This window comes from Nyctibius grandis, chromosome 8, assembly GCF_013368605.1.
Source record: "Nyctibius grandis isolate bNycGra1 chromosome 8, bNycGra1.pri, whole genome shotgun sequence".
Taxonomy (NCBI): domain Eukaryota; kingdom Metazoa; phylum Chordata; class Aves; order Nyctibiiformes; family Nyctibiidae; genus Nyctibius; species Nyctibius grandis.
The window spans coordinates 19,090,285-19,117,134 of NC_090665.1; the positions used below are offsets into that span (position 1 = coordinate 19,090,285).

The 26,850-nt window shown below is 43.3% G+C and overlaps 1 protein-coding gene across 2 annotated transcripts in view; it reads left to right on the plus strand.

Moving 5' to 3' along the window:
• The window catches only part of DOCK10 (dedicator of cytokinesis 10), a 163,806-nt gene that overhangs the window by 19,187 nt on the left and 117,769 nt on the right, over positions 1-26,850 (plus strand). The window contains exon 1 of one of the 2 annotated variants that reach the window (XM_068407079.1): positions 9,361-9,525. The exons of the other annotated variant lie outside the window; for it this stretch is intronic. Coding sequence (XP_068263180.1) covers positions 9,361-9,525 — 165 coding nt within the window. Of the gene's footprint in view, positions 1-9,360; positions 9,526-26,850 lie in introns of those variants that run through there. 2 annotated transcript variants of the gene reach the window in all.

Sequence of the window (26,850 nt, forward strand, 5' to 3'; positions counted from 1 at the left end):
GCATAAGACACAGTGATGTGCTGGGGAAAAAGTTATTGCAATCACTGGCAGAGACTGAGACCGCAGGTCTGTGGAGCTGGTGAAATTCTGTGTGTGCGGACTTCAGGGTCCCAGTGAAGGAGACAGAGTAGAGCAAAGTCTTGTGTCTTCTCCATCTTGCTTGTGGCCGTTCCTCGACACGTGCCATGCAGGCTACCACTGAGTGCCACGCTCCAGTTCTCTAAATATTTTTACCCTGTGTTCATTTGCAATCAATAGAGTCCTGCTTCCCTAGCTGATCTGGTAAGGCTGTGTTTGTACCTGTCTTATGTAAGCAGTTAGGATTTGTGTATGAAGCCTGACCCATTCATTTAGTATCTGATTCCACTCTTTCTCGATGGGAAACAGTTAATGTTTTTCTTTGTTAAACAATATGGGAAACATTAAAAGAAAGAATTCATTTATCTCATTTAAATTCCTATGTCAAATTTTAAGGCATGTGTGTTTTTTACTACTCAAGTGAGTTGTTTGAAAAGTAAAGGAGTGTATGAGTAGATAGGAGCAGGCCAAGAGATACCTTTACTTGCAAGCTCTCTTGTGAGCTGAAAAGGAGATACCGTCTTTTCATAGAGTTAGAGGCTGAAAGTGTTCTGGTTATGGAACAGATCTATTTTCTGTTATCTGTTCTTAGCTGGGTTGTAAATAGAAAGATGTCATTGGCTTGGACTGGAGGCAAATTGGAATAAGAAATGCATTTTCTAACAAGATATCACTGTCCTAAAATTCTGGTTTACTCCAGATTTGGGTGGTGTCTTTTTGAAAGTAACTCTAGTCTCTCTGTATTTCTTCTTGCTTTGTATTTCTAGCCTGTATTTGAAAAGAAATACTAATATTGGATTGTGTCAAGCTGTGGCTCTTACAGAAATAGAGACTAGTTGCACATCCTGAAGACGAGATGTCAGCAATACAGGTTTTTGTGGCTCTTGTCCAAAGTTCGTTGATGTCAGCGACAGTTTTTGCACTGATTTGATAGGCTTTTGATCATATTTTAAAGGAGGAGGGGTAATTCATTAAACCCCTGGGCTATTCAACCCACATTCAGCCCATTTAACATAGAGAACATTGCTGTACCAATGGCACCTCATCCAAACCCACGTGTCATTCTTAAAACCTCATTAGCAGCCAATGACTTCTCCTAGAGCCATGGAGCGTGCCATTGGGAGAACTGACTGAGGGACATTCCTCCCTGGTCTCCAGAGTTGCTCATTTCTCTTCCCAGTATTTCTGTAAGCGGCAGGGCTCGTGCCAGAGCAGTAAATGGAGAATGCGTTTGCTCTTGTGTGGGATCAGTGGCTTTTCATGAAGCTGGGTGTGCTTCATTCCTTAAAATTGATTTGTGAAACATCTAGACAAAAGTCTTTGGAGTTTTTGCATGTCATGGAAATCCTGGATGCTGACAAGGTGTCAGACCCGTCGTAGTCTGTTACAGCTGTAAGATCTGTCACAAAAATAACATGTTAGAGTGAAAACAGGCTAGTGTGGTATTTTTTTTTTTTCTTTATGCCAATTTTGGTTTTCAGACTCTCTCCCCTTGGGTTAGTGAAGTGGGAGTCTTCTGGAAGCAGGACCAGCTGCCGATAATGCCGTTTGAGGGGCTGTGTGCAAGTTGAATGTGGATCTTTCTGAAAGGGAGTGATTGCTACCAGTTCTTTTTGGGAACCAATGGGGTAGTGCCTGTTTTTTCTGCTGTGGCCTGTTTGTAAAATCTTCACTTCAAAAGTGTGAGCCCAGCCTTAGTTTTAACTTCTGGTGAAAATTCTTCCCAGAGTTTATCTTAATACATATCTTTACTTAACACTGTGTTAGAGAAAGGATGAATTTTGGTAGCTCCAACTAATTCTCCTCTGGTTTTATGGGATAATAAAAGTTCTTTTAAAAACAAACAAACAAATATTTGCTTTATAAGTTAAGTAGTTATTTTTCCTGGTATGAAGTTAAATATTTGTTTTTCCTGTTATATGTTTAAGGAAACCACAGCAATGCTCTTAGCCGCTCTTTAAAATATGTAGTGCTAGATCCAGAAGCCAGTGAAGTGCATAGAAATAAAGAGGTTTTCATCACTGCCTATAGACTACAGTTCTCTCATTTTACTTAACCCAAGACCCAAGAATTCCACTGATCTCACAGAGGCTGTAATTGTAGAAAACTACCTGTCAATGTGAGAAGTTACTTGAAAATCAGCAGGGTGCTTCACCTGAGTTGGAAATAAGAATGTGGCAACTATTTGAATGCAAGTTACAAATTTATTTCACGTTTTGTATAAAGATAATATTCTGAGAAATGCCTTTAGGGATTGAAGCTCCAGAGATGTGGGTTCTAGCCCAACTTCTGTCATTAGCCTGTTGGAAATCCTTACTTCAGTCTTTTTTATCACTTTGTCCCTGTTCCCTTATTTGGTAAATGGTTGCAATACGTTGATGCCATTAGCAAACTGCTGTGGGATCTAACGGGGGAAACCTCTGTATTTTGGCCATGTACAGTGTGGTAGTAATTAAGAGTACTCCACACAACTTCTGTATAGTACTTTTCACTAGACATCAACATGAAGGAGCAAAGCAATATTGAGAAGAGAAAGGTGGCATTAGCACATGCAGTCACAGGCAGCCTGTTTCTGTGGTTATCGGGCATTTTTTTATCCCCTATGTCTGTATGTGATGGTTTCCGTTTTCAGCAGGTAAAGTCCAGAAGCAGCAGAGTTGTAAGAAGATGTTTTGCAGCGTGAGCTCCGATGAGCTTGCCGGCAGTCCAGCAGCCCCGCGTCTGCTGTTGTGCAGCCCTTGCTGGGCTCCCCGTTCTGGGTACACATCCCCCATTGAGTAGCTGCGGTTCAGGTAGCACACTGCTGTGTGATTTGCACAAGGGTGCTCTTAGAGCAGACACTAGTTCTTGTAGCCTACTCCCTCTTTCTGTGCCACATATAGCACTGTGCTGCATAGGCAGCCTTCAGCTGGTTGCTTCTGTTTTTAAAGGTACGTCTGTGCATAACTTGTCATTCAGTTTGAACCGTGCAATATTTTGAAAGGGGAGATAGAACAGCAATCCTAATCCTGCAGCCCTTCCTTTGGGCTGTCTCACTAGCTATGGTGGAGAACACCTGACTCACTTTTAAAGGTTTTGGAAAGTGCAGTTACCTTTTTTCTTTTAAATGTAAAGAGAAGGCTTTATAAACATAGTCATGTAATCTGTGTTACCTGAGGAGAGCTGGTGGTGAATTTGTCTTTCATGTTGTACTCCCTAGAGGGTGCCATACACTTACTTTCTGCAATCCTGTTTGCTCTGTAGCCAGGTGACATTGCAATGGTTTTGTGGCAGCACTGGGAAGGTGTCTCCTGAATGTTGCACCAGTGTAAGCATCGCTTGCTGCTGTAAGGTATGATGAAGAGAAATGAGGTGGTTGAATGATTTAAGCCTGTCTCGTATAGTTATAACCGTATACTACTAATAGGGGAGATTGCATTGACTGTAATTTAGTGTGGTTAAGAATTGTTTGTGGTGGTCAAGGATAGCTTCATGAGAAGAAAATACAATTTCAAGAGGAAAAATCTGTGTGTCATCCGGGAGCTGTACTGACCAGTTACTGCAGTAAATGCCTGCTTTCCCAGGTCACGAAAGAGCAGGTGGTGGAAACTAAAGAAATACAAAGCCTGGGTACTTCTGACTCTCTTGGTCACCCTTGGCAAGACCCTTGGGCCTGCTTTGCTGTTTGAGACCTCAGCGCTTCTGATATTTAACTGTTTTGAAGCAATGCTTTGAAATACAGTGCATGAATGTTTTTAAATGACTGTAAGAGGGTATGTTATGGGTGAAAGGCACGGATGCTATTTATGGCTTTTAGCAACCGTGAGTGCATAAGCTTTCTTTGAAATAAGTGCATGATCACCGTGTATGCTTTAAAGCTTTTTTTTTTTTCTCAAAACGTATGATGGCAGTGGTTCAGCCTAGCACTGCACAGCCTCTTGTGGGCCACTGGGCTGGATGTGAAAGCTTTGGGATGTAACTGAGTTAGAAGAGAAGACAGGGCAGCTCCTGAAGATGGATTCTCATAGTCCCCCAGACCTTAACCAGCAACCTGGCAACAGACAGAGAACAGGAGGTGGTATTGGAAATGCTGCCTCTGTGGCAGTGAGAGATGCCACTATAACGTGGTATCTGCCACGTTGCTTTAAGGACACAGTCACTAGAAAAAGCGCACTGAAAGATCTGAGCTTATATTATTCCTCAGGCGTAAAACATGCAAGGAAAGGAAGCACGTTAATGAGGATTTCTGTCATTAAGCAGACGGCCATGAAAACTACCTCTTTGAGTACTTCACACGTCCAGTCCGAGTCTTGATGCTGGCTCCTCGGAGGCTGGTTAGCATTCCACTGTTTGTTTTGAAATAGCAGAGCATGAAGAGAGACTTTCAAACTTGGGTACATTTTTTTTCCCTCTGCTTTCCTTGCAAATGCCTGCAAGCCTTTATGAAAACAAATACTGGAGACAAGGACCTTTGATGTCTCTGAGGAAAATTCCCTTTGCTAAGAAGATAATGTCTATCAGCTCTTTTTGTTTTGGAAGGGTGATGGGGGTGATAAATTATAAGGTGCTGAGAGATGACACAGTAGCTCACCAAAATGTGAGTGATCCTCGTCTGCATCGAGCTAGACACTGTAATTTTGTTGTTGTATCTTGCTTCAAATGCATGCCTGCTACTTGTGTAGGCCAGACCTTAACAGAAGTTTTACTACAACTGTGGGTCTGTGTGTGGAGCTGTGAGTGACAGCCACTGGCCACGTTGCTTATGTGTTGTTGGAGCTGCTCATCAGCTGTACCAGGGTGATGTATGTGGAGTAGTAACTCATGTAGGGATAGCCTTGAAAAACTGAAAGACTTGCTCTACTCTTCCCAAGAGAATAATTCATGCTTTAAAATGGCAGGGGCTTGCAGGGGTCTGACTCCAGAAGTGCTCAGATGTGCTCAGCCAAGTGCTGTGCATGTCTGTGTGTACCAGTACATCACCTGGACTAGAACCATCCCAAGCTATCTCTGATTGAGCTATGCGAGGTAGTAGCTGACCTGGCAATTTTTGCGCTCTCTCTGATGAAGGATTTTCAGTGAATGGACATTGTTTTGACAGTTTATTAACCACTTTGAGTTTAAGTAAATGGTCCTGTGCAGCAGCTTCAGAATGCCAACAAGTTGCTGTCTGTGACAGTAGCTTTGTATAAACCCGCTTTACAGCAGCAAGTACCTTGCTCAGCTGGATATTTGGGCATCCTTTGGTAAGTCGTAATGGTGGCATGAGCATGATCATCTGTAACAATGCTGTTCTTGTTATTTGTACTGTTATGCTGTCTTTAGTTCCTGTTAATGGCTTGGGGCTTTTGTGGGCCAGACTGAACAGACTGTCATAAGCAGTTCCAGGGGTGTTCCTGTTCTTGTGGATGGCTCCTGCAGTCACCTGCCATTGCTGCTTTAGGATTGTCACACTTAAAGAACTTTTGTGTAACTTCTCAGTGCACGTCATGCAAACACATCTTGGAGAGGAAGGCTTGTTTTCTGGAGAATAAAAAAAAAAAAAGTGCCATCTTGACAGCTGAGCAGGTGTGGGCAAAGGGTTCTTCTAACTTGCGACCGTCCTCCTTGCCTGAGGAGAAAGCAGCCTCCTCTGGGGTTGGAAGGTAGGATCGGTGTTTCATTTGGAAAGTCATCCTCTCACTTAAGGATCTCCTCTGAGAGCTGCCTTTCTATCTTCCTGTTTAAAGTCCTCAGCTGAAGACCAGCATACAAATAGGTTGTATCCTGTTTATTCAGATGACATGAATTCAACTGACAAAGAGAAAGGAAAATTAATGGAATAAAGAAAGCGGTGGGAAGGAAACAAACTTTTCATGTGGTGTGCTAAAGAGGTATGAAATAAGAGTGTTAGAAAATGTTTGGTAGCATCTTTAGAAAGTCTTGCAGCCTGCAGAAACAGAAATGCAGGAATATTGCAGAAGAGAAATAACCCAGTGCTTGGAAGATGAGGGGTTTACTCTCTGCTGCAGACCTCCTGCCAGTTTACCTCTTCCTGCCCTGGCTGCCCGTTTGCAGAGCTGGCATCCCTTCCATGTGGAAGCTGAGACTGGATGACAGATTGCTGTTAGCTCGAGGATCCAGATGCCTTTGAACTCTGCTTTCTTATCACGGACTTTGTAAGACATGGCAAGCGTGACCCACTTCTGCTCTTGCACAGCTTTGCTGCTGCACAGACCCAGCCCTCGGAGCTGCCAAGGACTGGGTCACTGAAGTCATCTGGCTTAAAACAACTGTCTTGCCTCTCCAGTTCTTTTTTTATTTTTTTTTTTTTTCATTAAGGTACCTTTAGTGATCTGCTTCCCAGCCTGTTTCTGTAAACCGTTATGCCGGTGTTACATGACTACTTAGCATAGCTGAGATGAGCGGTGGTTAGGAATGGAGTGGGAGTGGGCAGCGGGTGGCTTCCAGTGCGGATGTCCCTTAGCCCAGTGCTGTTGCCAAAGTCTTCGTAATGGGGGATTAAGGAGTTGCTTGCACAAAGGAGTATTTTGCTTCCCGGTGGGTTTCGCTGAATTCAGCTTCTGGATTAAAGTGCTAATTAACACAGAATAGTGCTTGATGCTTCACTGTAGGGGTAACTAACGCTGTTGCTAGTTGGTGTGTAAGCATAATGTATGCTAATGAGATCCCTACATTTGAAAAACAAAGCTGTTGATACTGTGTGTGTGTCCAGGCATTTTTAATGGGCTAGGAGGTTTCCTTTCCAATGATAGCTCAGGCTTCTGTGAGATTTCCTGGAAACAGAAGGGGCTTTTTAGCTCTTCAGTGTTTTCTTTTCCCCTGTGCATTAGCTGTTTTTTTTCAGTTCTTGAATTTCGATCAAGACCTGGAGGCTACTTCTAGCTGGCTTTGGCTTGTTAGTTTACTTGTTTTCGGACTAAGTGTAAGTGTCATTTTTCTCTCCTAAGAGATGAAATGCCAAGATTGTGTCATTCCTACTTGTATCTAATAATAGCTTAATCCACAAATAATTGTAATGAAGTCACTTGGGCCACTGGCAGAGAGTAGCTCAATCCAAAGACCACTGAAATGAATGGGTTTCTTCACTGAGCGCAAAGCAAAGCTTTGGGTCAAGCCCTAGGGTGCTGTTCCACGTACTCATGCACGCACGCACATGTGCGACAGCATTGGGCTGTGCTATGGAAACCAAATTTCATAAAAATCCCTGCCAGCTCTCCCAGCTGAACACTGATGAGTACAAGAAGATGCCGTGCAGAGAGTCAGGAGATGCATTAGCAGCCCCCTAGGTACCAGAGCAGTTGCCGTAACAGCCAGCAACAGACGTTATCCAGGCCTATATTGCTGCTGCTGGAGTTACGAGTAGGAATGTAAGTCTCCCAACAGCATCTTTTGTGTGGCCAAGGTGTCAGTTGCAGCTCTGGAGCAGGCAGGGGACTCATGAAAGCATAAACAATAGCAGCAACAGCCGGGTTGCTGATTTGGTGCAGGAATTACCCAGCTGTGCCACTGCGCTCTTATAATCGCATTAGAGAAGTCAAACTCCCAAGCATGGTGTGTGGCCGCCTCTGTAGGGTATGCCCATAGGTAGGCACGTCACGTAAGCGTGTGAAGTCTGTGCCCAGTGAGATGCAAGGAGGGAGAACCGGGTAGGTGCAGTGGCAGAGCCATGGGTGAGTTTGTGCCGTGCCTGCCAGTGCTGCTAACCATCTTCCGTACGCACTCAAAGCAGCTTACTATAATGAAACAAAGGCAAAAAATAATGGCAAGGAGTGTGTTGCTTTTAAAGGACATATTTAGCTTTTCTGGCAAATGCTTTAATTAAAATGGTGATGTCTTTTGCAAGATCACTGAGCAATTAAACACTAATCGAGCCCAGAAGAAATTATTTCCATGGAATGTTTTCAGTGCAATTCCTGATGGAGATTGTGAGGAGGAGTATTATTTACAAAGATCTCATTAACAGACATTATAAGGTTGCTTGTGCCCCCATGAGAATTGATGACAAAACTCTCATGGCCTTCATTAGAAATCAAAGCCTTTCGATGCAAGATAAATATGGTTTTGGGTGCACATATAATAAAGTTATACATATTAGTTTAAAAGAAGCTTCTCTGGAAACCCTATTGGAAATTCTTAGTTTTCCTAAAGTGTAAGAGAAATCCATTTTCTGTAGATATTTTTAGTGCTAACTTCCTCTCAAGTGGTATTATGTGACACTCTACCATTAGCGCTCGCTGTGTTTCCAGGTCAGTCATGTGATTGCTGAGCATCCCTGTGATTGCTGAGCATCCCTGCCTGCTTTTAGAATGACTTGTCAGGCAGGAGCCAGAAAGGCCAGTTGTTCCTGCTGACTGCTGGCAGCTGCTTCTCCCTGCCTGCATCCCAATTGAGAAAACACTAAAACACTTTCATCTCACCCTTCATGGAAGGTCATTGGTGTTTGGTTCAGTGTGAGACCCTCTGAGCAGAGACCCTGCTCAACACAAGCCTCCTATGTAGATGTAAAAATGTAGTACTCTGCAGAAAGCACGCATGTGTGGGAACACACAACAACTACACTATTGAAAGGCGTTTCAGAGCTGCACACTGCTGTTTCTCATTGAGCCACGGCTATTTTAGCATGAGCTAGATGAAGCAGTCCAGACTTCTGCGGGTTTTTTTACCACTTGTTACATTTACAACTCAAATGAGCTTGCTGTGCTTCAGAAAATTGCAAGAAGTTAAAAGATTACAGCCCAAATCCCTCAGTGAGCTTAAATATGTCTCTTTTTTTATGGCAAAACACCCTAAGGCAAAGTATTTTAAAAACAGCAGTGCTGATAATGAGAGCTAATATCTTTCCAGATGTTTCCTATTTTGCTACATATGACTTTTTAAAAAAGGTATTTAAACTGATCCTGCCAGTTGTTGTGGATGCCTCTGTGAGTGTGTGTGTTTAATGAACAGCTGGCTCTTTTGAACTAGGAATTTTAATACTTTCAGTTCCATGAAACTGGAGTCAGAGGAGGCGGCTGATTGTACCAGAGAGGGAGCACATTTTCTCATGTGAATTCAGAAGCAGAGAGAGGGGGAGAGAGAAAAAAGCATCGTAATATTGCGTGTGTTTCAGTTTCAGTGGATCAAATCTTTCCTCTATCTGCATCCAAGCTATTTGGTTGTGATCAGATGATCAGAGCTCAAGGAAGCGATTGGAGAGCGAGCTGGCTGCAGCTGCACTGTCGGCTGTTTTCAGGGACAAGGAGCCACTGTTTTTCAAACATAGCATAAACATAGAAGTTATTTTGTAGGCTTCAGGATGCAGATATGGGTTGTGCTGCCAGCATTGTTCTGCTCCAAGCCTTTCGTTCTGTGGTACAGAGGAACTGTCCACATATCTGCAGGCGACGACGACGAGAGGAGTTGTCACATGAAATTCTGCCGCTGGATAGCGATGATGAAATGAGCAGACCCAGGACTCTCATCATAATGGTACGGTATACTTTAATCAGCAGAGAGGGGTGACAGAATTATTATTACAGATGTTATGTGATTATTTTTTCCCTTTAAGTGTGTATTCGTAGAGAAAGAGCATTGACAGGCTGTCGCGGTAGGTTAGTCTGCTGGTGGATTTGCTGTCTCTGTTGTCAAACAGAGCTGAAATGTTACCTTACAAGTGAAGCTGTGAGCTACGCTAAGCTCTGTGTAAAGTAAATGTTCTGTTAGTTAATTGTTGGTGCGGTTTATTGCTGTTTGTGATAAGCAGCACTGGAGCTGGTGGTGTGGTTATGTTTTATTTCAGACTTGGAATTCTAAACAGCAGACAGCTTAGGAAATATTTACTAAGTCTGTTCACCATAAAAACAAACCCAAAAGCTAAGCTAAACAAAACAAACAAAAAACCTTTACTTTCACCCAGGATGCAGTTGGAATTTATATCAAGTTATATGCAAATAAACTCCCATATATCTTTGCTGCAAACTGTTTGCAGAAGTAAAATGTTTGTTGGGTCACTGCTTTCAGGTTTAGTGAGTTGCCTCCATTCTTTAATGAAGAGGGGCTTGAAAGGCTCTCGGTCTTCGAGAGTCATTTTCTTTCTGAATTAATTTGGATTATTTTTATTTTGTGCTGGGATTATAATAAACACTACAGGTTTATTAGGAATAAGTGACAGGGTTGTTCCTCATTATAAATCACTGCATGAGAATGAGAAATACACTTACAACTGCTCTTCCTTGCCAAATACACATATAGTGAGCGTTTACAGAACCCTGGAGTCGTTTGCGTCTGAGGTGGCAATGATCTGATACTGTGTGGCTCTCACTTGATGAAAATATTATCAAGACACTGCAAATAGTATTTTTGCCAGTTTGTCAGGGCACTTGTGTGTATTGTTTGAGTGGTAGAAATTTTTTTTTAATATAAAGTAGGTTATGAAGAAGTCCAAAGTACATCCCTATGATACCCCGCTGTATCACACAGGATAATAACTTAGTTGTAAGTGGGTGATGGTAACATTAGAGAATTTATTAGCTGTCATGAGATCTAGCAGTGGATGGAGATAGAGCATGGCTGCCCATAGAGAGGTGTGTGATGCAGTCATGGCAACTACAGTAGCTAGGACCCAATCCAAGCTGTGCTTTGTGTATCAGCTGAGGGTATTATCTGGTGCATGGAGGAGGCTAATGGTCCTAAGGAGGAAGGGGATGGATTTCATCATTGTGAAGCTGATGTTTAAGCTTTTGCTTTAAAATCCAGTATCTATAAAACAAACTCTTTTTTTTTTTTCCCCACTTAATGGTTAAATAAATGACCTCAACAGCACTTAAACAAATAACTGTCTCCTTCCTGGTAGTAATTTCAAGCATAATGAAGTGAGAAGGGTCTGAAAGAAATTGCAGCATGTCCAAGTATGGATCATCTGTGCAACTTACTTCAGTCCTTGGAATAAAAGGGTAGTCTTGGGTGTCATGGCAGCAAACAATGTACCAACCTCCCCATACCCAGATGCAGTTATGAGCACCTTGAGTTGCAGTTCTTTGTGTGGTAAATCCTGGGAGAGTGGGGCTCCAAGAGCAACAGCAAAGGTCTCTGGGCTCTCAGAGAAGTGAGGCTTTACGACAGCGTGGGGGGAGCTGTGGAAGCTGTCTGCCACCCTGCAGAGCTGGGGATACCCAAAGGAAAGGCATGCTGGTCAGATGGTCTGTTACCTGCTGCTGGATGTGGGCTTTCAGGGATCCCCTCCTGGTCTCAAACACATCCACCCATTGTAGTAACGGGGGCTTTACGTTTGCTACAGCAACAGTTAATGCAGTGGTGTTTGTCCTGTCAAAAGGCTGCCCTTCCCCAGGAGATCTGTGGGATCATTTTCTCCCCCTTGGTCCTTTGAGGAGGATGAGTGGTTCAGCCCTGTTGTGAGGCTGGTGCAGGTGTAGGCAGGAGGAAAGCTGCTGGGCAGGGGACGACTCAGGAAAATGGTCTTCCCTTACACATCTTTCTTTCTCTTCTGGATGTGTATTATTACTGTGCCTTTTCGTTTAGAAACAGTTAATTATGTAACTAATTAAAATAATTTGCCATTGAGCTCTGCAGTTATGCTTAGTAATGATGTGGAGACCTGGCGAGTTGCGAAGGCGGCGCTGCTTCAGAGCACTTCTGTGGCAGAAATGGATGGTCCCATTTCCACCAGGATTCATGTTACTTGAAAGAGCAGCATGATAAAGAGGGCTGGAGACTACTGGACCTTAATAAAACATGTGTTACAGTCCTAACAGATTATGTTTTTTCCCCTTGGTCTGTTGTAGATCATTGAAGTTTATGTCTGGATAATACAGTGGAGGCAACTATGGAGACAAGCAAAAGAGTGTTTAGTTCACACTGTCATTATGCACGTTATGCAGATGCCAGGAGCTAGACTGATCCCAACTGAGTTTTTGTGTCTGAGGGCAGTGAGTGACTGTGGTGCCCAAGAAGAGAGGTGAGGAAATCCCAAAGTGCAGAATATCTGAAACATACTGACATGCCTGGATGCCATCTCCAGAGGCTGCGGGCTCCTGTCAGCTGAAGATCTGGTGTTTTATCTTTTCATACCTTCAGATTAAATGGTCGTCCTCTTTGTAGCTTGTGTGCCACTGGGTATATTCTCCCTACTGAGAGCATTAGTATTTGGTATTGATTTCAGGGGATAAACTATGCCTTCTTTTTGAATGGCTTTTTTAAGTCCCCAGGCTCTGCTGCGTGTTCTTGCAAGTTTGCCTGTCCCATGTGAAGCAAAAGTAAAATCTCAATGTTGCTGTGAATCAGAAAGCAATCCTGAGGCAGAGAGAACAAGTCTACCCTAAAATGCTTCCAGTAAGTGTACAGCTCTGGAGATGTGCCCCATTTTCCTTTGTTAATCCCTGAAAGGGAATGTCCTTGTAGGATATTCTTCTAGGAATTGTGCCTTTGCCAGTGGCACTACAAGCAGGAAATGGTGTGGGTGCACTCCACTAGAAAAGAAGGGGAGAACACACAGAGTACAGCCTCCAGCTATTGCTTAACAGCCACCTACTAATCACAGTATAAAACCTTTAGGCATCACAGCAGGTATTTCTAGCATTCTAGTCCTTGCAGAAAGTGAAGATTGACGTCTTTATTCACAGACATTTTTTTTCCTCTTCAGTTTGTTAGTTTAGAAATCTGGTTTTATACTTGGGCAATACAGATTAATAATCAGTTTTAGATCGTGGCTGGATCCACAGAGCAGGGAGAGATGTCAGAAAGACAAAACTGGAAATTTTTTGTCAGTGACTATTGTGTGTCATCTTCTCTTGGACGCAATCCTGGGAGTTGCCAGAGACATGCAAAATAAGTATCCAAACAACCACTAACTAGATGTACAAGTTGAATCAATGTGTTCAGTGACTCTGCATTTAATAGACCATCTTGTTTTCTGTACCTTTAAGAGTATGTCTGCAAGAGCTGGTTTGCAAAGTAAGTCTATGAGATGGTGAGGTTTGAGATATTAAAAACCTGTGTAGAGTGAATGCAAACGACTGTACGTGCTGTTTCTGCAAGAAAAAGGAGAAGAGGAAGATGCCTAAAGGAAGAAAATTTAGTATGTGGGGTTATGTGGGATTGTTTGGTGTTTGAAGTGGGGGCACTGACGTTTAGGGTGATGCTTTGCATTTGGAACTTGTGACTTGAAAAGAAGTTGAGCTTTATCTAGTAGCCTGTTTAAGAGGTTGGTGGACAGAGTCCCTTGGGAGTCGGTCCTGAAGGGCAAAGGAGTCCAGGAAGGCTGGACGTGCTTTAGAAAGGAATTGCTATATATTCAGGAGCAGGCTGTCCCGGTGTGTAGGAAGACAAGCCGTCGGGGGAAAAAGACCGGCCTGGTTAAACAGAGAACTTAGGCTAGAACTTAAGGAAAAAAACAGAGCCTACTTGCTCTGGAAGAAAGGTTGGGTAACTTGGGAGGTCTATAGGGATGTTGCCAGGTTGTGTAGGGAGAAGATTAGAAGGGCCAAAGCTCAATTAGAGCTTGATTTGGCTGTTACAGTCAAAGATAACAAAAAAAGCTTCTGCAAATACATTAACAGCAAAAGGAGGGTTAAGGAGAGCCTCCACCACTTGCTGAATGAGGAGGGTAGTGTAGTGTCAGGGGATGAGGAAAAGGCAGAGGTGCTCAATGCCTTCTTTGCCTCGGTCTTTAATGTCAGGACCGATTGTCCTCAGGAGACTCAGCCCCCAGAGCCTGAAGTTAGGGACGGGGGGCTGTGTGAACCCCCCATAATCCAGGAGGAGACGGTTAGTGACCTACTGTGCCAATTGGACACCCACAAGGCTATGGGCCTGGATGGGATTCACCCCAGATAATGAAGGAACTGGCAAATGAACTTGCCAAACCACTCTCTATTGTCTACCGGCAGTCCGGGTTAACTGGAGAAGTTCCAGCTGACTGGAAATTATCAAATGTAACGCCCATCTACAAGAAGGGCCAGAAGGATGATCCAGGGAACTATAGGCCTGTCAGCCTGACCTCGGTGCCAGGCAAGGTGATGGAACAGATCATCCTGAGTGCCATTACATGGCACATGCAGGACAATTGGGGCATCGGGGCCAGCCAACATGGATTCATGAAAGGCAGGTCCTGCTTGACCAACCTGATCTCCTTCTATGACCAAGTGACCCGCTTAGTAGATGAGGGCAGGGCTGTGGATGTAGTCTATCTAGACTTCAGGAAGGCATTTGACACTGTCTCCCACAGCATCCTCCTAGACAAACTGGCTGCCCGGGGCTTGGATGGGTGGACTCTTTGGTTAAAAAGTGGCTGGATGGCCGAGCCCAGAGAGTGGTGGTGAATGGGGCAAAGTCCAACTGGCGGCCGGTCACTAGCGGTGTTCCCCAGGGCTCAGTTCTGGGGCCGGTGCTGTTCAATATCTTTATAGACGATCTAGACATAGGGATTGAGTGCACCCTCAGCAAATTTGCAGATGACACCAAGCTGGGTGGGAGTGTCGATCTGCTGGAGGGTAGGAAGGCCCTGCAGAGGGATCTGGACAGGTTAGATGGATGGGCCAAGACCAACGGCATGAGGTTCAACAAGAACAAGTGCCGGGTCTTACACTTCGGCCACAACAACCCCATGCAGCGCTACAGGCTGGGGGAAGAGTGGTTAGAGAGCGGCCCGGCGGAAAGAGACCTGGGGGTGCTGATCGACAGCCAGCTAAACATGAGCCCTCAGTGTGCCCAGGTGGCCAAGAAGGCCAATGGCATCCTGGCCTCTATTAGGAATAGTGTAGCCAGCCGGTCTAGGGAAGTGATCGTCCCTCTGTACTTGGCACTGGTGAGGCCGCACCTTGAATACTGTGTCCAGTTCTGGGCCCCGCACTTCAAGAAAGATGTTGAGGTGTTGGAGCGAGTCCAGAGGAGGGCGACCAAGCTGGTGAAGGGTCTGGAGGGTCTGACCTATGAGGAACGGCTGAGGGAGCTGGGGTTGTTTAGCCTGGAGAAGAGGAGGCTCAGAGGTGACCTTATTGCAGTCTACAACTACCTGAAGGGAGGTTGTAGTGAAGTGCGAGTCGGCCTCTTCTCCCAGGCAACTAGCGATAGGACAAGAGGACATAGCCTCAGGCTTCGCCAGGGGAGGTTCAGGTTGGACGTTAAGAAGAATTTCTTCTCAGAGAGGGTCATTAGACATTGGAACAGGCTGCCCAGGGAGGTGGTGGAGTCACCACCTCTGGATGTGTTTAAGAAAAAACTGGACATGGCACTTAGTGCCATGATCTAGTTGACATGGTGGTGTCAGGGCAATGGTTGGACTCGATGATCCCAGAGGTCTCTTCCAACCTGATTGATTCTGTGATTCTGTAGTAGGTCGTTCTTTGTTTTTTCATGTGATTTATTATGAACTGTGGCAGCTGAGATTTGTGTGGAAGATAAGAGCAAAGCATGATATTTGAGGATATGATCCTCCTCTCCACCTCCCCTCCCGCCCTTGGTAACCAGCTACACAAAAATGAAGTGTTTTGCGTTTTGAATAAAATACTGTCACTTGAACTGACATGTTAGCTTGAATACAGCAACAGCAAGGTGACAATACTACTCTCTCTATTCGGTTTTTCGTGTCTGGAAAGCTTGCAGAGATTTTCTCTACTCTTTCCAGTTACAGAAGAAGTAAGAGGCGCTCCCCTGTCGCACAGTTGCAGGATGGCTGCTCTGCTCTGGCGTACAGGCAGGGCTGGGGCACTGCCCTTGCTGCTTCTCAGGTCACTTAGTTTGTAAATGGAATTTTAGTCTTCTAAAAGCAGTAGAAACAATAAAAGCATGGCTTTGAGAATTTTTCCTCATCTAATACTAAAGTTCACCTCCAGAACTTGTTCCTTAAGTTTTGTTGCATGATCTGTGTTGATTTAATGTTTCTAGTTGAAATAATTCAGCGCGCTCATTTCCTCATTTGTATGCACTTACCTGCTGAAAATTTGTGCCATATGCGTACTAAGTGCTATCAATAAATGGCAACTCTAAGAATTGCAAGATCTCATGACTTACAGTTTCTGTAGGTGGGAATGTATCTGTGTGTACCCAAAGAGGGAGGACTTGCCCCAGCTTTTGGAGGTCAGCATGAGGCTCAACTCTGGGAAGAGAAGGGTGTTCTGTTCCTCCGATGTCTTGGAGGAGGGATTGTCTTTGGAAAGCCAGAGTACCCAGGGCTGTAAAGTTCAAAAGAAATATTCAAAATATTCATATCTTTTAGCTCAAGTCAGAAGCTTCAACGTGTAATACATTTTTAAGCAACAATAAACATATGTAGCTTTATTTGACCTTAATCAACTTCCGCTTTGGCACTTGACCTCAGCAGGAACAGAAACAGGCTTATGTTTGAGTAAATGAATAACGTTAAGAGTGTAAAGAGGAAAGTAGTGAGTGAGGCACAAAATGTAGTTCTACTTCAGAGCTATTTTTGCAAATGTTCTTGTTACCTTTGTGACTTCTTTGCCTTCTGTGCCGAACGCTCAGGCCTGCTGGTAGCTGCAGAGTGATTGCCAGCCCCTTCCCCTCGATGTGTGTGCTCCAGTGAGGTCAGCGGGGCTCAGCACCATCAGCAGCAGAGCGGTGCAGAAGGGACGGTGTCCGTATCTCTTCTTCAGAGCAGTGTTTCTTCTTCTGTGCTGAAAGACGTTTGGTTTGGGTTTGGCTCTTACCAGTTTAGGCAGCAGCTCTGGCTCTGGTATACAGAGGAGAATGAGCCCAAGATGTGGATCTGTTTTCATACTTCAGTGTTGCAGTAACATTTGAAGTATGCATATGGTTGAAAAAGAGATTGCGTTAAAACCAGCCCTTTTCCACTGAGCAAATCTTCTCCATCTGACTTCAGTACTCTGAGCAACAACATTTTATATTGCTTTTACTTCTTATTGGTGTTGCAGCAACATGTGTAGTATGACAGTATGTGGAATGAAATTATTATGGATCTGTTAACCAAATTCTTATGACAGCTTATGAAGAATGTGGACTCAAAACAATAAAGTGATGAAAACATTCTCCTACATAAGAGGAATTTATTATCTTTTTTTCTTTTAAAAAAAGAGAAGCAAGCTATTTATTTGTAAGCAATGCATACATGAAAGAGTAGGGTGTAAATTAAAGGGGCACAGAAAAGTCTCTGTAAGTGGCAGTCCTAGGGAGTGCTGTGGGAAGGCTTTGTGATTTTATGCATTTGACAAAAGTCACAATTTAAGATGTGTGTTCAGAATGCTTCTTGGGAGAGAAGAAAATTGCCCTATAGAAAGGCAAAGTAGCTTGATTAAAGCCAAGAAGGCAAAGAGAGAAACAACACAGACAAGGGGAAAAAAAAGACCACTTCAGTTTTTTGGGGCTTTGGCCATCTGCAGCCACACTGCTTTGCGTAATAAGCACATTTATAAACAAATCTATGCACACACATGCTTGATTTGTCGCAGTTTTGTCTGCAATGCTCTGTCTGCAGTTCTGCTTGGCTCTAGCTCTGATGGGCTATAGCAAATGCCAGCTTTCCATGTTTCCCTTGATCATTTCACTGTTTGGATCTTCTTACAGAGGAAGGTAGGAGAGTTAAGAAAAAAAAATAATCCCAATTATCTGACTGGTCTGGTCTGGGATTTTGGAATTAGATGAGCTATGGTTGTAGGAACCTTAGGCTATTTACATGGTGTAGTGCCCTCATACACCAACTCAGCCGTGAGCGCAGATCTTGCATTTATGTTTGTCTGCTTTCCTGTGTTTATCACAATATTAAATACTTGAATAAATTATAAAGAAAAGATAAACTCTGAGTAATAATAAAGAGATGAACATAGGTTTAAATGCCAAGTGCTAGGCACAGGATGAACTGTCTAAAATAACCACAATAATATCTTTCAAGTTCTGGCGACTTCAAGAAAATGCTTTGACATTTATTTCACACAGAATTTAGTAGAGGTATTTTGTTTCGTGCTGTCAGTAGACAGTGTAGTGTTGGACAGAAATATAAAACTTTTTTGTATATGTATTTTGACCAGCAGCCTCTAGGTCTATTTTCAGAGACATTCGCTGTTTTTTTGTGCGCATCTTGGGCTGCACAAGTAGTTTCAGACTCGTAACTCAGTTCAAATAATTTGTTTTTTTGCCTCCCACAGTGAGGTTTTGGTAATGGGATGCCTGATGTGCTCCTGGCACTGTACTGACCAGGCGGATGGGTGAGTGAGGCTGACAGCTAATATCTACAGAAATGGACGGGAAGCAGTGATACTGCTGCCACCGTATCTTGGGTGAGGAGCAGTGTTGTCCCGTGCTGCTCAAGCTCCATTACAGGAGCACATCTCCACTAGCGGTATTGCTGTCCGTAGCTCACAGGAGATAGGTTGGGGCAGCGCAGACAGTATGTATGAGCCAGAAGGATGCAGTAATCCACCTGCGATGCTTCATGCACGCCCCCAGCATGGCTCAGGTGTTTGCGCTGTATTACCAGTGAGCATCCGCAGCTGGAGCACCCACCTGCGCCGCACACAGCAGCTGGAGAGCCTCTGGCTGGGAGGGCGAGCGGCAGCGTGGTGGCAGCAGCGCTTGTCGTCTTCACGTCCTTGGCCCAGGCTTTGGTAGACTGGTTCTCTTCTGCTGAGTATGGTGAGCTGCAGCTGGTTTAAGAAGCATACAAAGGAATAATAACTTAAAATCATGCGAAAACAATATTAGTGCCAGTCCTCAGCCCTTGCTGCTTACTGGCATTAACTCGCCGCTGGCTGCAGCACTTTATTTTTTGTACTGTTGTAGGTACAGAATCCTCTGAGTAGAGCTGATTTGGATTTAAATGCATATAGCTGAGTCCAGTCCATTTCAGGCTTTTGGCTACAAACATGGGGTATTGATTTAGCTTGGAAACAACTATGCCCTGTAAGAGATGCACTGAGTGAGGAAGGGAGCTATAAAGAAACTGTGGCCCTCGGAGAACACCAGCCAACCAAAAGTACTGCCAAAGTAAGAGCTACTGGGAGACGCAAAGGAAGGAGGGAGAGCCGTTGAGGCAAGGACAGTGTGTAAGAGAGGAAGAGTTCAGTGATGAGAAAGAGAGAAGCCAAGTGGAAAATGCTGTTTCTTCTCATCTGAAATTAATTAGGAAAACTGCTGTTAAACTTTGGTAAGATTTGATTTTTGAGGGCAAGCCACCACTGCTCTGTGTTGACACATCAAGATACTCTGATACTGCTTTTTTCTTCCCTCCTTGTTCTTATCAAAAGCTTTGGTTTTGCTTCACAGTGAGTATACCTCTTTCTACCGTTGTTGATCCCTCCTCCCTTTCCTTTCTTCCACACCTTCCTTCCCAAAGTGGAAAACCATCTTCTGCTTTGACTTCAGGGTAAATGTACTCCATTTTCCTTCTGGGTGTATTGGAAATCTGAATGGAGTGTGACAGAACTGTTCCTGATCTTTCTCACTTTCATGAAGTTTCTTCTTTACAACAGTAATCTTAATACACTTGGTTTAAACCCAGTTTAAATAAAACAGAATTCCAGTTTAGCACATTTCAGACAAAAGCCTTATGCACAGTTCCATTGCTCATGAGAGACAAAGAGAGATATCGCTGAGCCTTTATCTCCACGCTTCATACTCTTCCATCTGTCAGAATCATTTGGTTTTAATGCATGTGGAAAGTCTTTGTTGCTTCATAGACTCTGCAGCAACCTCTGGCCAGCAAAGCAGGGTAACATGGCACAGTGCAACAGGAGTCACTTCACTTAATAGCAGCTGCTGAACCATTCTGCCATCACCTGCAACAGAAAGGTAAATTGAGGAGTAGACACTGTGAGTACATCTACAGTGTAAACTGACGTGTGATTACTGTGTGCTGTAACACCTAGTGTGGCTAGCACTGGTGCTCTTAGCTTTTTCTGTGCATCCCACGGGGGTTGCCACCTGATTTCTAAAAACTCTCAAGAGATTCTGAGTTCTAGATTACATTTCCTGAATCATACAAGGTTTTGATGAAAGGCATCACCACTTCATGACTATTAGATGACTACTGCCCATGTGTGGGTGAATACACATTAATTCCAGGTTGTGATATCTCCTGTAGCTTAAGAGGAACTGGACAAACATAGGCGAATGGTTTTGATGTTCCCTTAACCAAAGAAGGGTTTGTAAAGGCAAAACACAGGATTTCATTTCTAAGGCTAAGCGGCATTTCAAGATATTTGAGCCTGTCAGCTAGTACTAACTGGCAGCTCTGCTTTTGTCAGTGAAACAAGAAATTAATTCTCTGCCAAAGTACTCAAGTAACTGAACTCCTGTTCACTGCAGTACTGTTGTTTCAGGAATACAGAAACAGGTGTGGTGTCTTTAGAGTGTTTGGAGCTAAGGAAGATGGAGTGTCTAGGAAATACAGGCAAAGTTCTGGTCTTTTTAGCTTTTGAATCACTTCCTTGAATAAGTAAGGCTTGCAGCTGGAATTAGCGATTGGAGTGAGGAATACCACAGTGGGGAAAGCATTAGGATTCAGCACCAAGAAGCGTCACATGAATACTTCAGGATGTTTTGGGTGGCAGGAGTCTGACATCATCTCAGGGCACTATTCCAAGTCTAGTCCAGCTGAAGCTGGCTCAGACCGTGGACCATGATCTCCTACGCTGAGGTGTGGTAGCTGTACATACGTTTACACGTTTCCAGTCAGAAAGAAACTAATTACTTCCTTGTTCTGGGGCTCAATTATTTCAGTTCTGTTAGGACTCTTATTTTAAACTGTGGGAGCTCTGTAAATAAATATATATTATAAAAAAATGTACTATTTTCATCGTATTAATTTGGTGCCTCTTCAGAACAAAATGTTATGTTCTGTCTAAACAGAATTTGTGTGCAATATCTTCTACAATTGCAGTCTGTTAATAATTATTGCCAATTTGTGGTTAGCTTAAAACATAATAGATTCTATGTGTGTGGTTTTTGATGAAAAATAGCCATTGTAATGTTTGTCAGACTTCTTTCGCCTCAGGGATCACTCTGAATACAATGTATGGAACCAATTGAATTGAACACTTCATGCCTTTGGTGTTTGTTTTTCCTCACTTCTCATCTGTCAACTGCTGTGCTCATTTTCTTTTCATTAGTATTGATACTTGCTTGAAGATGAGATGGCCAGATTCAGTTCTCAGTTACACATGTGCAAACCCAGCAGAATAAGGTTTTGACTTAATGCAGTAAAATGGATCAGAAATGTAATTCTGTGCTGCTTGCCTGTTTCTCTTCAAAAAAAAGAAATCATGAAGTTACGAGTGGAAAATGTGTGTGGCCTTGCTGGATCAGTCAGTGGTTAGCTATGAAACTAGGATGTTAGGAGTTGAACATCATGTCACCAGTCACTCATAACTTTCTTTAGCGTTTCAGTAAGGGTTTGGTGTTACCTTGATGTTTTCCACAGGTTGACACTTATGTCCTAAAATTAGCACTTTCAGAGAGTAAGCCTTAACAGTAAAGAGATTAATTACTGAAATGTAGATTCCTGGAACCAGATGCTCCACTGTCCTTTCTGAGATGTTTCTTCCATTAGTAAATTATGTGCAAACATGCATTGCAGCTATCTCTATAGGACATCTGATCTTAATGGGATTACAGAGGAGGACAAGTTCTTGGGAGAAACAGAGCTTGTCATTGAGCCTGTTTTTTCTCACTTGGATACTGTGGCTTGAAGGTAAAGAATAAAAAGTGTTCACAGAGCTGATGTGCACTTCTTTCTTTTCAGTGCCTTAGCTCTTTCCCTGTCTTTAACCTGTTCTCCCACATGCTTGAGGAGCCTTTTCTTATCTCCCTAGAGCTCCTTAGAAAAAGCAACCAGGCACAGAGCATCCAGCTGCCTGTTCGGTCTCTCCAGCTGCCAGCTGGCACTTGTGCCTGAATTCACTTACTCAGGCTGTGACTCTGTTTTTGCTTTTGCAGTGTTTGAGTTCCTCTGGCTATTGACCACCATTAGCTCTTTGGTTTTAAGCAAGGGCACAGCCCTTTAGAAGGTGAAGTGATCTGAGCAGTTATCTAAAAGCTTGTTTGTTGCCAGGAATGTCCGGTTTCTTTGGCCTTACAACCTTGCAGTTGGGTCTCCTTTTATCTTTAGCTGGCCTGTTACGGAAGAAGCAGAGTCCCTTGTTGGCTGTCTGCTCCCAGGTGTTAGACATGTGGTCCATAACATCCTTCAAATGAGTGTGAGCAGCAGATGTGTGGCAGATACAGGGAATGCAATACTAACCTTGAATCTGGTATGTCCAGTAGGAAACATTTACTGTTTCTGTGCAGACTTTTGATTAATAAGTTTTCCAGTATTTAAGATATACAATATATTTTGTTGTTCATGATGCATCTGATTCTTCGTGATGACCATTTGCCCTTTGTAGCACCTGATTTTTTTCTGCTGACAGTGTAGCAAGGACATCAGTTGGGGAAGGACTCGTGACTCAAGTGTTTGTGCATCCATCACCTGCTTTTGTTCAGAAACCCTCTGACCAAGCAGCTCTGACAGATAGCATGGTCATTCCTCAAACACTTGTGTAAATACAAAATACTTCAACAGAATGTAGGGGTGTATAAAGAAAACTCATGAACGCAGTTTGAAATGAAGAACTACTTGGAAATAATAGAAATGTTTACTAACACGTGCTTAATTCTGCTTTTTATATAAAAGGAGTGAATCTAAGCCTGGAATTGTACCAGTATGTTTTTGCCTTACTTCTCCGAATCCGATTGTAAATATCGGTTAATAAAATGTAATTCTAAAATGTTTTCACTATATAAAAAAGCCAGTTCTTGAAGAATGCACCAAAAAAGACCTGCCCAAATGAAATGTTTGAGAGATGAGTTGACATAAGAGTCTGTACCAGCTCCCACTGAGAAGTTTCTTTACACAGTATTTTTAAGCTGCCAAAAGCTTTTGCACATACTAAGTGCTTGCCAGTGTTCCTTTTTTAAATTAAATCAAAGGCAATTTTAAGTTACATGAGCCTGCAAAAAGAATCAGAATTGGTGGCTAAACATTGCTTTTTGTGAAATGCATTCAAAAGACAACTGTATTTCTTGGAAATATTTTCACAAAAGGATTTGCTCCTTGAGTCAGACCACGTCTGCAGTGTTTCAGGCAGAACGAGGAGCTGAGTGAGGAGAAACTGCAGCAAACTCTGCTTTATTTCCTGTCCACATCCTTTTCTGGCACTTGTTTATGCCTGGCCTCTAGTGTGTATTTGTAGGAAATCAGATGTTAACCTCTTAGCTTCTGATTTCCTGACCAATTCTTGTGTATCCAGCTCAAGTGGTGCTTAATAGAAATGAGTCAGGAAGTTCCAGCTATTTCTACAGTAGGGAATTTTCTGGACTTTCCAGAATTTCCAAATTAAAAAAAACGAGAATTTCCAAATTAAAAAACCCAAACCTCTTGGTACAGAATCAGGTTGTCAATGATCAGTTTAGGTTTGATGATAAGGCAAGAGTGAAGGAGCAAGGGCTTGTCTTTGCATGTTGGATACAAGGAGCAAGACGTGGGAGTGGGGAGAAACAGAAAGGCAGGAATACTGGTTTACACCCATCCCATCAGAGAAAATCATCCAGAGAAAGCAAAGGAAGAAGAATTACTATGATTTCAGCTCTCCGCCTTGCGGAGGCTGGGACATGGAAGCTTAGAGCAGCTTTACTGTGTTAAGAATGACATAGTTTTGGTCCTGCTTTCCAGATCACTGAGAAATTATAAATAAATTTTGCTTTTTGATCTGTCCTTGGATGGCAGAGTTCCATAGCAGCTTCTTGGGAGGGCTTTAATACCTCATACAATTCAAAACAGACTTACTGGAATTGGAAAATCAGAGAAGGGTGAGGAGGATCAGTGAAGTTAGTCCATGACTATGTATGTAGACAAAGACTGGACCTGGACTGGCCTGAAAAATAACTATGAGAGGATACGATGGAAGTCAAAAGTGACGAATGGCCAGAGACATGTAGACTTCGCTTGCAGTTTCTTCTCTCAACAAGAGAAGCAAGGATCATCAAATGAAACTAATGGGAGGCAAGTTTGGAGGAAAAAAAATTCATGGAATGAATATTAAAATTGGATTTCCTTGCCACAAAATGTTTAGTATCTATACTGTCTGTAAGTTTGAAGAATGACTGGAAAAATTCATGAGAGAAAAGCCTTTGAGAACTAGTCAATATGCAGATGCCGTCCCAGGCTGGGAACCTGTATGAGTGGAAATTGGAAGAGTATTCAGGAGAAATACTATTATACTGACTGTTTTCTGTACTTTTACCTGAGCATCTGTAGATTCTCACAGGTGCAGAAATGTGGGTTAAATGAACTTTCATCTTATCCAGAATGACCACACTTACATAAGCTGGAATTTAATGTGGCATCCAGGTGAACATTCAATACTTTGTTTGCTACTGAAATGGTATTATTGTATGTGGCATTGTCTTGCCTCTTTCACATGCAAGTGTGTCAGCTTGATTGACCCTGCTCCCATGAATTATTTTGCATTTGTTGCAGGTTACGGTCCCTGTGCCTGTATCGCGATGCGGCTGGTGCGCGGTACCTCATCTGTGTATCAGGGCCTGCAGCAGTCCTGTGGGCATTCGTTGCTGTGAGATTGGGATAACTGAAGGAGTAGAACTTGATGCATTATACTATATTTCTTTTTTGCCAAGGTTGGGGTTATATTTAGTTTCAATAACTTCACACAGGCTTTCACAAACTGTAGGGCTCGCTCTGGGATCCCAACCACTGCCACTTTGGTATTTTCCTAGAGTTTTTTACCTTCTTATTTTGGTCGTATTGAAGATTGCACATTTGTTGTAAGTCTCAATTAGGATTGGCAGTTTTTAATTAAGAAATTAAAGACAAAGCCTGGAAAGGTGAAACAATTCTCTGGGTATACAGAAAGTTATGTCAGAGTGAGAAATACCGTATCAGGTGTTGGCACTATCTATTAGACTACACTGTTTTGCTTTCTGTGTTCCAAGAGAACAGTAAGAGGAGAGGAATGTCAAAAGGATACAAGTTGTCTTTTTCTCTTTTCCACATACCAATCTAATGTAAATCTGACTTGCAGGGTTTTATATTTCACTTCTTTTTTGCTACAATAAGAAAATAGTCTTGCTTATCTGCTTTTGAAATTTGTGTGCTTTTTCTCTCTTCCAAAATGCCATTATTTAGCTTTCCGTTATAGGATCCAGATGATGAATTATTATATGCAGTTGCTTTCTTAATTGCTTAAGGTACCCACAGGTGCTAGAAGAGAGTATATAGGAATTTGTAACATTGAATATATGGTACAAGTATGTGGTATCAAACACAATAATGGCCATACAGTCAGCTTGCACACATATGGAGGGGAGTGTATTTTAGTACTGAGAAAAAACAATGAAGAGGATCCCAGGGTATTTTATATCAATATTATGGCATCGTAGATGTTGATTGTGACCTTGAGCAAATGAGTGAGTTGCCTGACCTCCTTTTGCGTCAGTTATTCCAGCTGGAAAATTGGGTGAAAATGTGGATTCTCTTTATAAACCAGATGTTGTCTGATCTGAGCTTTTCTTGGTAAAGAAAAATCATTTCTGCAATGTCGCATAGACGTGAATAGCAAGTATTAGAATTACAATCAGAAAAGCATGCAGCGGAAGCCAATATCACAGCAGCATCAACATGTCTGGAGATAGTAAATTTAGATGACTAAATTATTTAATCGCCTTTTATGGCCCTTCATCATTATGTGTTTTGTTAACAAGGGCTGATTGCAGTCCAAGTAGATGAAAACAAAAGGGTAATGTTTGTTTGAAAGTTCCCGATGGATCGAACTAAAGAAGAAATTGAAGTAATTGCATGTTACACATCAGCAGGACAACATTGCTAATGGAAAGCTCATTCTTCCAACCTGATTGCTGATGTAAGAAGCATTGTGTTTGCTAAAGAGAGTAAGTAGAGCCCTATTTCTATCCAACCTGCGGAAAGATTCCCAGAATGAAAGCCTGTGATGGCTGTGCTCCATTGTGCTGTATGTGAGCCTGCAGCTCTGCTGTGCAGTGGGGACCCTCGCGCTTGCAACGAGGACCAGCTGGTAGCACCACGGCACAGCACTGGTACCCCCAATGGCTGCTTTCTCCAGAGGGATGATAGGGTAGATGAGGGACAGCTGCAAGCATGAGATCCGCGATACTGGTTTTCCATAAGGATACTGTGTGGCTGTAGCTGGAGGCCTTTGGGGTTGCATCAACAGGTTCTCTGAAGCCCTCCTCTGTCTAGTGGCACGGGAATGTATTGTGCCAGGTGCGGGTGGGTTTCCAGCTTGGAAAGGTGCTGAAATGCTGCTGCTGTGGCGTCTGTGTTCTTGCGGGGTTAGCTGGTAGAAACACTGCTGTGGCAAGGAGAGAGTGGGCAGGTGTGTGCCCATGGAGCGGAGTTCCCAGGCTACAGGAGAGCGAGGGGCTGCCGTGGGCTCAGCCGAACCCGCTTCCCCAAGGGGAGAACTGCCAGACGTTTCCTAGGAGCTGTAAAATCAGCAAAGGGGTCGTAAATGGCTTTTGGAGTGTGGGAATTATCAGCAAACTCTTGTGCGTGCTTGCAAGGCCATTCTGAGGTGATGAAATATATGTGCTGTAAGGGCCCTTGGGCGCTGCATGTGAGATCAGGCTGGGAGCTGCCAGACTGCCCTCCCCAGGGCCTTTTCCTCACCCCCCCGGGGTCCTTTCGGCCACAGCTGGATCTCACCAGCTCTGGCAGTGCACAGAGACTGGCAAGTGCAGCCCGCGGAGGGCTCCTGACACCACCAGCCCAGCTGGAGGGTGTGTTGTAGCCTCTCAGGC